The following is a 12,448-nucleotide window of genomic DNA, read 5'->3' as shown; positions in this document are numbered from 1 at the left end:
GTCAAGGAAAGATTGTTCTGGCAGGAACAGTAAAGCTATAGTTAAGTTTAGGGTATGTACAGGTGAAAATATTTCAGCAGTCGAATGCAGGTCCAGAATCTGAGATATGAACAGGCTTATGGAATTATGTAAGCCTCTCGTCATCTAGATCCCAGCAGATTAGGGTCAGCAATGGCATGACCACTCCAGGGTGGAGGATGATGAACTATCCAGTGCAGAATCCATGTAGGATGGTGATTATCAGTGTGATGTGAATGCTTTCTCTTTGCCATAAGAACATGTATTCAGTTCAGAGGGTGGAGACCAACAGGCTTTGCTCTTGATCCGCTGTACATGTCAACACAGCAGGGTAGCTGTAGAGAATTATATCACACAATTGGATTGGAATGCTCCCCATCATGTTGTTTCAAGAGGCCTCTGATTTTTTGATGTTACATAAGACGTTACATTATTTGATGGACAGCACTGGGATTTCAGTTTGATCCCCTGTGAAAGTAGATCTACAATAAAGAATAAATATTTTAGTAAGCCTTTAGTCCCTGCATCTGTTTGTTTTCCCTTCCTTTGCTGCTTTTCTATGTGTTTCTGTCTTTTGCCTTATATCCCTCCATTGTCCCCGTGTTTCAGGCGTTTGGTGGACACGGAGGATGAGCTCAGCGACATCCAGTCGGAGTCGGTGCCCTCAGAGGTGCGGGACTGGCTGGCCTCCACCTTCACCCGCCAGATGGGCCTGATGCTGCGACGCAATGAAGAGAAACCTCGTTTCCGCAGCATCGTCCACGCCGTCCAGGCTGGCATATTTGTTGAGAGGTAAACGTGTGTGTGTGATGCAAAAGCACACAGCCACACGTACATCCCGACAAGCGGTCACTTGTGTTAAATAATTCATGTGCATTGTCACCTTTATATTTCCTTCACTGAAGTTCTATCTGTCATTGGTCAACCCAAACACGTGTAGCCTGGAGCAACTTAAAGCAATGCTATCAACATCTTTAATTTGGCCTTGCGTAAAGGATGGGCAACCACATTCTTTCAGGTTTCAGTGCATTTTCTGCACGTACCCTGTACATTAGTGACATTTTGTAAAGTCTTTTGGAGTTTTCTGTATGCAATGCAATGTGTTGCATTTTATTGATGCCAATCCACCAATCATCCATCAATGTTGGCACAAAATGACTTGGTTTGCAAATTGGTACGGCCCCTTAAAATTTCAGTCTGTTGGAAATATGTGTGCATCCTCTGCGCTGTGACTCACTCACCTGAGTCGACCATACATCATCGCAGCCTTGGCAAGCCTGGCTAAGCACTGTCATCCAGAGAGTTGCAAACATCTCCCTCTCCAAGGCCGTGCTTTATCACACGCTAACATGCAACGCACATTTGTTCTAATCAGTAAGCCTCAAGGGACAATCTTTCTGAATTTGTTTTTACAAAGGGCAGTCTGCTCTTAGATATTTACAATGAAGAAATATTCGGAGAAGTGGAAGTTAAAATTAAGTTATGATGCATGAGGTGTCCACCATTTTAAACTTGGAAAAATGTCCTTTTCTCACAAAATGGCTAGCTTGATATTTAGTTGCATTTATGAACACTATTCTTAGACATTTAGTTTAAAAATAATGACATATTTTGTTGTATACTGCTGTGTTTTGGAGATGTTGAATGTTGTTCACCAACTTTGCTGCCTTCCAAGTGACACGTTAAGAATTCCAAAGCTTGTCTTGCATGTTGTGATTAAATTAATCTTTATTCCATCCCTCATATTTGACAAAGCCTGAAACCTTTTGCACCTGGAAAAAAAACAGATTTGCAGGTGCCGTTGCCTTTTCCCAGCTTAACCTTTTCGGCACAGTTTCATACTGAGTTGTGTTGATTCGAAGGTTTATAGCGAGTCTTGGTGGGGAACCTTCGAGGCTGTTGTTTGGGGGTTGGTGTGGTAACCTCTGGTGTTTACACTCAGCAGTGCTCTTCATTTGATGTTTTTATCTCATCCAAACAGGATGTACCGACGTACCTCCAATATGGTGGGACTCAGCTACCCCCCTTCTGTCATATCTGTGCTTAAGGTATTAACATGTGCACACACATCGTTGCAGTAGCACACAAATACGAAATAACAACTTTGTTCGCACGTATTCATGTTCCAAAATCAAGACTACACACCCTGAGGTATTTACAAGAAACTGACCTGCAGCACAATCCATCCTAACAGTTTCTTCTTTTGCAAGTTTTTCTTTGTCCTCATTTGAATTTTTTCTTCCCCACACAGAATGTTGACAAGTGGTCGTTTGACGTGTTCGCTCTCAATGAGGCCAGCGGGGACCATGCACTTAAATTCATATTCTACGAGTTGCTCACAAGATACGACCTAATTAGCCGTTTCAAGGTAAAGCCACAAAGATATAATGTACTGGCCATTGCTATAACTCCTGTTTGCGTTGTTAAAACGATGAGAAACTAAAAACATTCAGTGCAGATCATAATGACCTTCACAGTCCCCCTTCACTGTGCCTGATGTGATGGAAGTGAGCACACTCGCTTCTCTGCCTCTGAAGCGTGTTGTTGTATTCCAACAATAACCATAACATGAGGAGGGTTGGACATACTTCATCTCATCTGATGCTGGAGCTCATTTTCCACGTCGTCTTATAGCTGAGGACACCCCACTTGAAGTGACAGCAGCTGAGAGTAAATGACAGGGGCAATAAAGTGAAGCTCACATAAATATGTAATTGCAGTCTGCAGAAGCCTAAATCATTCACGATCCATGATTTTATGACATCGATTTCAGATACTGAGGGGACTGAAATTGTATGCGCTCATTATTTGAATCACCAGATAGCTTTTAAGAAGTTTCTTAATGTCTGCAGTGCTGTTTAGCTCGCAGTCATTCACTGTTGTTTCGTCTGCCGTCAGATCCCGATCTCTGCGGTGGTGTCATTCGTGGAGGCCCTAGAAGTGGGATACAGCAAACACAAAAACCCCTACCACAACCTGATGCACGCTGCTGATGTCACACAGACCGTACACTACTTGCTCCTCAAGACTGGCATGGTGGTGAGTAGGATCGACTGTAAGCCAACCTTTAAAAACCTACAAACGCCAGCTGAACATATAGTTGTTGGTTTGGTTCCAAGTACGTCAGCTTAGTCTATGTAATCAAGGCGAATTTATCTACATGGTATTCAAAACATCCATGTCAGCTGCTGTATGCCTGCCTAATTGTAGCTTTGCCCGACACGCAGCTGCTAAATATGGCTTTCTTTTTTCTTAAAGAATCCATGAGCCATTCTTTCATGGAAAAAACAAGACACATGAGGAAAATCACCCTTTAATCCTTTGCTCATAACGGGCTTGAGGACAAGAATAACTGTCAAAATGTGACTTAGTAATGTCTTAATATTGTCTGCAACATTTGAAGTCAAATGTTTTCTGTCTTCTCGACATCCTGTTGCTTCATTTTTAGTCTTCATATTTTAATGTTGCTTTTGTTTTGTTTTTTTTCCATCTGGTGACCTATATTTCACTCTTTCCCACTGGAGTGACTTTAGGGCATTTCTGATGCTGCATTCAAAACAAACAAACACCAGCCCCACTAAAGCCGAGTTCAAAGTCCCCAACCAGCCGACCAGCCGGCCGCCCCCGCTTCCAGTGTTTTTATTTAATCACCTTAATAAGGCGGCTGCGACAGCTGTCGACATGGTGTGTTTCTTTGGGCAGTGCCTTGTGGAGTAAAACCACATTACTGCAAGAACCAGGGGCTCCTGGGAGAGCAGGAGAACAGCATCTATCATTTTGCAGGCCCTCCAGACTCCATTAAATCAACAATCAACAGGTCATTCATAAAGCTGGCCCCATGAGGAAAATACTGAGGGATGGATCGGCCATCTTGCCCCTTACCTTCCCCTGTTCTTAATGACTCCCCCATCCCCCATTGTTGATTAGTCACCAATATCGACTGAGCTAAATCCCTCACTCGGTGTACGTGAGTGCACATCTCAGAGGAAAATGCCCACTCACAGGTGTGCAGACGCTGCATACACCGAAAAATAAAAGCACATACATGCACACACATGCAGGTACAATCCATATTATTCAGGAATGGTTGGGAAATATGCTTGATTTAATGCAGAGATATACCACTGTCAGGGTACGAATTTATACTCAATGACATTTGAAGGTTTTGTTAGCGTTGTTCTGTGGTTTAGATGCAACATGCACATCATTTCAACCTGTTTCATATGAGAAGTTGTGCCATAGACCTGCCATCAACCCCCGCATCAATGAAATGTTTGCAGGGAGGTTAACCAGCTGCTGGATGTACCTTCGTATTAACCATACAGACATAAGAGTGGTATTGATCTTTATCTTTCGACAAGAAAATTAATAAGCCTATTTCCCAAAATGAGAGAGAGCCGCAGCTGCTTTCACATCATCCTCTTCTTTGCTGTACTCATAAATCGTGACTAGAAGGGTCTAAACTCGACCTAAACCTTGTGGCAGCATTAACTCGTAATGAAATTAAAGATGGCATGACTTTCTCATTTATATTTAGTAACAGTGACAAACCAGACTGAGCCACTGTCTGAAAGGCAGAGAGTAAGGAGGAGTGTTAAAGTGACAGTTTAAAATGTGATTCTCCATAGGCCTTGTCTTATCTAAAGTTTCCTTTTTGCTTTGCTGACCTTTCCTCTATCTTCCCCTCCCCATTTGTCTCCTTTCATCCCTGACTGTAATGTATTCCTCATGCCAACAACCTCTCTCTGCATCTTTTGTATCACTTTTGTCCTCTACATGTTTATGACGGGATGAACCATTCCCTGCTTTCCCCCTTTTTCCATTCACTGGCTTCTCATTTCTCTTCTCTAATTTCTGTCCACTCTTTCCTCCTGTGTTCATTACTTTCCCTTCCATCTTCCCTGCTGATGTCTCTGTCTTTTCCATCTCATTGCTTCTCCTCCTCCACACTCTTTACTCCTCTATATATGTCTCAATATCCCCCTCCTCCTACCTTATCTTCAACCCCGTTTCCTCACACCCCACCTCTTCTCTTTCCCCCCATCTGCTCTTCTTCGTCTCCTCTTCCTTTGCATCCAGCATTGGCTGACTGAGCTGGAGATCTTTGCCATGATCTTTGCGGCGGCGGTGCACGACTACGAGCACACAGGGACCACAAACAACTTCCACATTCAGACAAGGTAATGGATCATAAAATCAAAAATGCATGGCACCGACTCACCCGATCAATGTTTTCATTTACAACAAGGGGGCTTTACATTGACACTGAGATCGCCTGCAGTGCAGTAATAACACTGAGGCAGGACGGGAGTCCAACAAGCTCCATCCCCTTTATAGCTAAGGGAGAGAACACATTGTGACAAAACTTTTTTGTTATAATTATAATTCGGAAAGTTACTTGTTTTGTTGACAAATGCTGTCTTTATACCCTTTATTATTCTTAAATTTATCTGTATTTTCATACTTTTCACCTTTTATTTACAGTAGAGGTAATACATAAACCTTTCCTTTCGTTTTGTTCTTCTTCATTTGATTTTTCAAACTCTCCTCCTTAATATTAAAATGAATAATTAAGACCATTTAAAGAACATGAATTATTCACATATTTAGGTTCAGGTTCAGGTTGCTTTCTATGTAAAGATGACAAGACAAAAGTAACAGGGCCTGATCACATTCATAATTAAATAAAATGTTTAAAATTAAACTGTAGCAATGTCAAGTTTTTCATTATTTCTCTTTAAGATGTTCTTTCCAGTATAAACCGATGAGACGCCATTGCTTTCTCTTTATCTTTGGCAGGTCGGACACAGCTATCCTGTACAATGACCGCTCAGTGCTGGAGAGTCACCATGTCAGCGCGGCCTACCGCCTACTGCAGGACGACGATGAGATGAACATCCTCTACAACCTCTCCAAGGATGACTGGCGGTCAGTGAGACAGATACATAGACAGACAATGAGGGAATATGAAAGATCTGAGTGACAGCAAAGGGAAAGAGATGTAATTGAGAACAGCTCGAGACAGGCAGAGAGGCGGACATGACAGGTGGAGACCAGGCAGGTCAAGTAGAACAGTTTCACGATGTACACTGAGTGTCACCTGTTCAAAGCCCAATGTGAACTCATCTCTCTTTGCTCCGTGGAGTGAAAATCAGAAAACTTGGATTACCTTCAAGGTCCAACAACTTTGTACTAAATGGAACTGTTATATGTGAAAGTACATTAAAGGAGACAGCAGCAGTCTGATTCCTCATGGCATAAGCTGGGACTTGTCAAAGCAGATATTATAAATAGCTCTCAAAACTGTGTTGGCTGCCTTCATTTACTTAAGGGACTTCCGAAATAAGTCGGCTTACATTACCCGAGAGTTTGACAGTTTATTATACAGAACATGGCTCATGCTTTCCTCTCCTTTTTTCCCCTCCTTTGTTTTCATCCAGGGAGCTGCGGGCTCTGGTGGTGGAGATGGTGCTGGCCACAGATATGTCCTGCCACTTCCAGCAGGTGAAGACCATGAAGAACTTCCTACAACAACCCGAGGGGTCAGTTGCCTTTTCTTTCATCACTGTTTACACTGCTCTCGCCCCAGCAATTTACATCTTCATTAACCCTGCCATCAGATCACTGTGTACTTACCACCCGCTGTTTACAACCCAATTAACCCTGCCCTGAAGGGCGTACTCATACAGTGGAGGAACACAGCAACCATTCATGTTTATATCAAGCGGACTGTTTGAAATAGACAAGGGAAGATGTCTGTTGCTCAGGTGTTGTTTATTCGAAGTGGTATTTTGTTAATAAATAGTACCAAATGTCATGCATCTCACAGTACAGGTATACAGTCGGTTATTACAAGAGAGTGTTTCTGTGCTGCAGCAAAGTTATGGCGCAGTCACACTGGCATTGGCATGGTGAAATTTATTTGCACACTGCGGTGAAAAACAGCCGGTGATGGCAGGTTTGCTGGCACGCTGTACACTGCTCCAGCTAAGACGACCACCGAGAAAACATTCCACAAACTATAACTACTAATGTACTTGCTAGTACTCCTGTTCTGCTGCACGTAGTCTACAATATATGCATGCAAACATAAAATAGCAGCTATAAATACCTTGTACTTATACTTACCACTTGCAGTCACTAGTAGTTCAGTACAGGCATTTCATTTTATTTAGAAAAAAAAAAAAACGCTGCAAAGCACAATAATTCATATGGGTGCTGGGCAAGTGCAGGAAATGTGAGAGGAATCACAAATGTAGAAGGGGATTGCTGCACAGTAGCTCAGCTCTGGACCAACCCAAAGCTTTTTGGTCGGACTAAAATGTACCATCAGTATGTATCTCTCTTCTTCTTCTTCTTCAGAAACTGAAGGTGTTTACGAGCGTTTACAGTTAAGACTTGAATCTGGGTTGTAAAGCATTTTTGCAATGATTCATTTCGGTAGTGTTTATTGAAAATGCTTGTTTTTTCACGATGGGACACTGTCCTCTGTCTAAATGGTTTGTGGCAGTCTGATGCTGGGTAACAGACTCAGACACTGAAGAATTCATGCTTAGAGAGAGTGCAGCTTGCTACATGTCTTTCTTTTTCAAATGTTTTCATTTGCTGTAGACAATTCAAAACATTTTTCATGAACAGTTGTGTCATCCACAGCTTCTCTAATTATGCTCCAACAGTACAAATAGACAAGCTGGCCAAAAAGAAGCCTTCTGACACCTTCCTCTCTGTCTGTCTATCGTGTGACCTTTTCCGTGCAGGTTATAGCAGACCCTCGAGAGTCTCACTTTGTGCAGAGGAGCTCAGCCAGATTAAAAATTAAGCATATCATATAAAGGTGATAAATTATTCTCAAATTCAGCAAGTCGGCCAAAGTTGAACTCCATGTAAGGAAGAGAAGGCCAGGTGTATGTGCAACAGGAAGCGAATGTGTTTCAGTCCAAAAACTCTTTGCTTTTTTTTTTTTGGTGCTGCACTCGAGATTGCAGCCAGAGCTTCCTTTTCACACATTTTAAGCACAGCACCCTCTACAATGTCAAAATGCAGACACAGAGCTGCCGTTCGCGAACAGAAACGAAAGAGCGCCATCAAGCACACTATCGTATGACGTGATGAGTCATCCCTGCTGATGTGGCTGCAACGCTGACACGAGAAGGCTGTAAGAAACTCGTTGACCTTCAGGCTATTCTTTTCACCGTGATGAAACGCAGGACTCGTCACGACTAGGAAACTGCTCTGAAAGCAGTGATATGTAGATAAGCAGCTTCCTGAGAACATGTGGAGGAATCAACAATATTATGCTTCCTATGTTTGTGAACATACCTCTGAAGCAAAGAGTGCTGCTGACTGGAAGGTAATCATCCGGCTACAGTATAGGGTACACACACATGCACATGAATGAGAGATTGCAGTCTGCAGGAAGCTGTAATGCTGAATAGACTCTAATGTGAAGTAATTTCAAACCAGTGTGCTCCAGGCCTGCTTAGAGTGCACTTTAAGACCCAATCTGCCACAAATGGATCGAGGGGAAACTTGAGCTAGTCTTTCTCACCTCTGTTTAACCTTGTGCTCTGTGTGTGTGTGTGTGTGTGCGTGTGTGTGTGTGTGTTTTCATTTGTGTGCCTGTTTTCCATATTGGTCTGCGTCTGTCCATTCATGCTTCAGTCCATTAAACATGATATTTTGATATGGTTATCAGGTGATATCTCAGACACCACGGATGTCTGATGAGGTGAGATGAAGCAGCTTCACACTGTGTCCCAGTGTAGAAAACCGATTAAGCTAATCGAGGCGGTCAGCTTTTTGGATGGAGGTGTTGCTCTGTTTTTAGGTGGCTGTGAATGTGTGTTGTTATCCACATGTTAAATGCACATGTTAATAGATGTCTATGTATATTTCAGCATCTGTTTCATTAACAATAGTGGTTTGACAGTTTGAGGGTGCCTCCATGAGTTCAGTGCCATCACAACACTTAAAGGATGTCTTACTGTCACAAACTTCCATTAAAAGACCAAAGCCAACAATGAATTGATCACAACAATACAATGCTAAGTATTGTCCTGTGTACCATAGAGCGTCATTGTTGGCTGGAAGCTATTAAAACACATCAGTGAGCCACAGTGTTGTACTGGCTGACATGTTTCTTTATTACCATGAACACAAACACTGTGTTTATTTTGAGTCAGTCCCACATATGCCGTCCTGCTGTTGGAAACATCCACTAACAAATGTGTATTAATCCCCTTCTGGAAATAATCCCCAACAAATGCACTATTTACTCCTGTTTGACTAACATTAGATTTAGGAAATTGCCAGCCCATTTAGAATAGAAACAGTATATTTGTGAGCCATTTGTAAAGGTTTGAAACTTCATTTGGAACCAATGGGCCCAGGATCCTGAGTGTCATAGACAGGGAAGGGAACAAACACATTGTTGGTTTTAGTATGAAAATATCACCAGCCTTACCCTTTAAATAGAAATTATTATGTTATGAGGGTACTTACACAGCTTGCACTTCTGACATCTATGCATATTTTGCAATTAAGCAACCTGCAGCAATGTTGACTTTATATTCTGTTGTCTGCTGCTATGCAGTCCATACTGTTAGGGACACATTTTTTGCTGTCCATACAAGCTATGAAGTGACCCCTCTCTAAAGCGATCCAATGTAGTGTATTGTGATGGGTCCTTGTCCTGCTGCACAAAAATACATTCCCAGATTCAGTTTAAGCTAAAACAAGGCTTCAGCATTTGTAAGCTGAATCAGGTTGATGTCCTTTCAACTACTGTGAAGTCTAAAAACATAGCTGTACAGCAGTTAATGGACTATTTTTTTACTAAGACACATTACAATGCCCAAAATGGATACATGTTTACCACAGTGGAAACCCTGAAACAAGGCAGTGTTGGTACCATACTGAGGACATATCAATGTCTATAAAACATGGACAACTTAATGTTTTATTGTGCTGTTTTGGACAGACATTTTCATTCACATATTTGCAGCCCTGCCACATTTTTTTTCCGTTGTTTTTATGACTGACCCTGACCTGTCTCCAGGGACACATGGAAATATTCCTGTCTCCTTCCCCTGACTGGTATTTTTCAATAACCTTGTTGCAGATTAGTCTAGACCTAACCTTAAATCTCTTGTCACCTTGATTGCACAAACCTTTCGGCTCACTTTAAAACAACTCTCAATAATTAAAGAGTGTGCAGGACCATTTAAGAAAACAACACAAGAAATCAGTGGTACTGTCTTACTGACTTCAGTTTTTAAAATTGTGGATCTGCTCTCTTTTGCAGCATTGACAAGCCCAAAGCCCTGTCCCTGCTGCTGCACACAGCAGACATCAGCCACCCGGCAAAAAGTTGGGACCTCCACCACCGCTGGACCACCTCCTTACTGGAGGAGTTCTTCAGACAGGTGAGTGGGTGTACCTGGCAGATCACAGTGTAAACCATGACTGACTGGTCCAGTGAAGATGTGAGGCTCAGATGCATGTAAAATGAACATGGCATGGTCACGTACACAAAGCTGCAATATATACTGTAGCTGGAAAACCTACATGGAATTCATACATTATTAATGTTGTTGTTGAAACATTTAATAGCTGTTTTCTGATCACTTTAAGGACTTTTCTACCATGTTGGCTCAAAAGCTGAGATTGCTGACCTTTAAATCACACTTGTGCATTTCCTGCTATGTGAAAATAAATACTCTACTGGACCAGCTGTGGAGTCTGGGGGGAACTGTTTTCCCAGGATTTCTTAGGCTTGCTAGTAGATCAAACACTTGGTTTGAAGTAGAGCTTATTCATATTTTCTCGCTGGTGTTAATGATTGTACTGCTTCTTGATTTGATGTCAACAGCAACAATTTATTTTCCTAATTTAGTCCCATTTCTTTCATACAGAACACCAAGACTAAAATAATAATGATATTAGTGAATGATTGTTTTAATATGGGGCTTTTTATATTAGTGAGATTTACAGTCATATTCATAAGTTTAATTGCAGGCAAGCTGCTCTTTGACATTTTTAAAAACGATGCCATGACAAAGTGCCCCGGCAGATTAAAATGCAGAACTTTACCTCTGTAATAAAACAATGCATTTGGCTATAAATAATAAATTGTGTATTTGTAAATGTCACCAAGAAAGACAGACGGTTAACTGGTTCCACATTGCTTTCATCTCTTCCATTATTAATCCACATTGTTGTCATTATCAGTGCTATTGTTATTGTGGCTGCTTTCACAAAGCCTTTGTCTCCTGGGATATGAATTGCCGTAAAATAGCTTCTCCAAAGAACATTGCCTCCCGACATCACATCTCATCTGTTTGTGACAAATCAACAGAGAAAATGAAACACATTTGTGGCCTGAAAGCACTCAGGGCGGGGGCCAGACAAATCCAAAACCTGTTGATAGAAGTGTGAGCTTATGGTGTACTGTATTGTGGTGTGTACGTGTGTTGTGAGTGTCAGTCAGTTGTGTGTGTGTGTGTGTATGCCTGGAGGGTGGGGTGCATTTTTGTAGAAGCCAGACAGAGAATGATTTTGATTGAGGAAGCTTCTGTATTTCCAGGGGGACAAAGAAGCAGAGCTCGGCCTGCCGTTCTCTCCACTCTGCGACCGAAAGTCCACAATGGTGGCACAGTCCCAGATCGGTGAGTGGCTCCTCCACCTGTACGTACACCACCTGCACAGTGGTGCGTGTCTGCTGCAGTATGAGTGTATCTGAGAAACAGGACAGCACCCAAGAGCTTCCTGAATTTATATTTATATACATTTATATCGACCTCTTAAATAACAAATTATGATGAAATTGGTTACTGTGTTTCACATGATTATGGTAGATTAACAGGGAGAATTAGACATGATGTGAAATGCTGTAATCTTTTTTCCTGCCTTATCTTATCTTTATCTTATCTTTTTGGTCAATTACACAGTCCTTTCAGGAGAAACAGTAAATGCAAATAAAAAATGGATTCAAAGGTTTTATTTTTTTATTCATTCATTCAATTAAAAAACATGCAGTGGAGGTGGCAGGACTTTTTCAGCCCTGAGCAATGTTTGCCTCTCAGGCTGTAAAAGCCCAAACGACCTCCGCCGAGAAGATTGGACAGCCTTTATGTTGCCTGAAAGGCCAAATCCAAAAGTCTGAACATGAATAGCTGTGAGCCCACGGTAATAATTGAAGGCACCCGAGATGAGCACATTTTATCTGTTCAGAGCTTCTCCCATCTGCATTTTGGCAGCTGGACAGACTAATGACACCCGGAGAGAGATTTTAGTGAGTAAATCAAACTGAGATTTTTAAAGTGATAAAAACAGGATTTTGAAAAGGGAGGGCATGGGACAAAAGGACGAACGGTTACATTACTCCATGGCTGACAGTCTTAGTACACTGACTTCTGTTTGTATCTCAGAT

The 12,448-nt window shown here is 41.9% G+C and overlaps 1 protein-coding gene across 1 annotated transcript in view; it reads left to right on the top strand.

The window, feature by feature from the left end:
* pde1cb (phosphodiesterase 1C, calmodulin-dependent b) overlaps positions 1-12,448 on the top strand; it is a 65,615-nt gene that overhangs the window by 47,900 nt on the left and 5,267 nt on the right. Inside the window, exons 4-12 of the mRNA XM_041948256.1 lie at positions 628-810; positions 2,000-2,066; positions 2,270-2,386; positions 2,917-3,057; positions 5,098-5,198; positions 5,818-5,946; positions 6,459-6,560; positions 10,322-10,442; positions 11,603-11,684. Coding sequence (XP_041804190.1) covers positions 628-810; positions 2,000-2,066; positions 2,270-2,386; positions 2,917-3,057; positions 5,098-5,198; positions 5,818-5,946; positions 6,459-6,560; positions 10,322-10,442; positions 11,603-11,684 — 1,043 coding nt within the window. The remainder of the gene's footprint in view (positions 1-627; positions 811-1,999; positions 2,067-2,269; positions 2,387-2,916; positions 3,058-5,097; positions 5,199-5,817; positions 5,947-6,458; positions 6,561-10,321; positions 10,443-11,602; positions 11,685-12,448) is intronic.

This window comes from Chelmon rostratus, chromosome 12, assembly GCF_017976325.1.
Source record: "Chelmon rostratus isolate fCheRos1 chromosome 12, fCheRos1.pri, whole genome shotgun sequence".
Lineage (NCBI taxonomy): Eukaryota > Metazoa > Chordata > Actinopteri > Chaetodontiformes > Chaetodontidae > Chelmon > Chelmon rostratus.
This window is presented reverse-complemented; position numbering and strand designations above follow the sequence as displayed.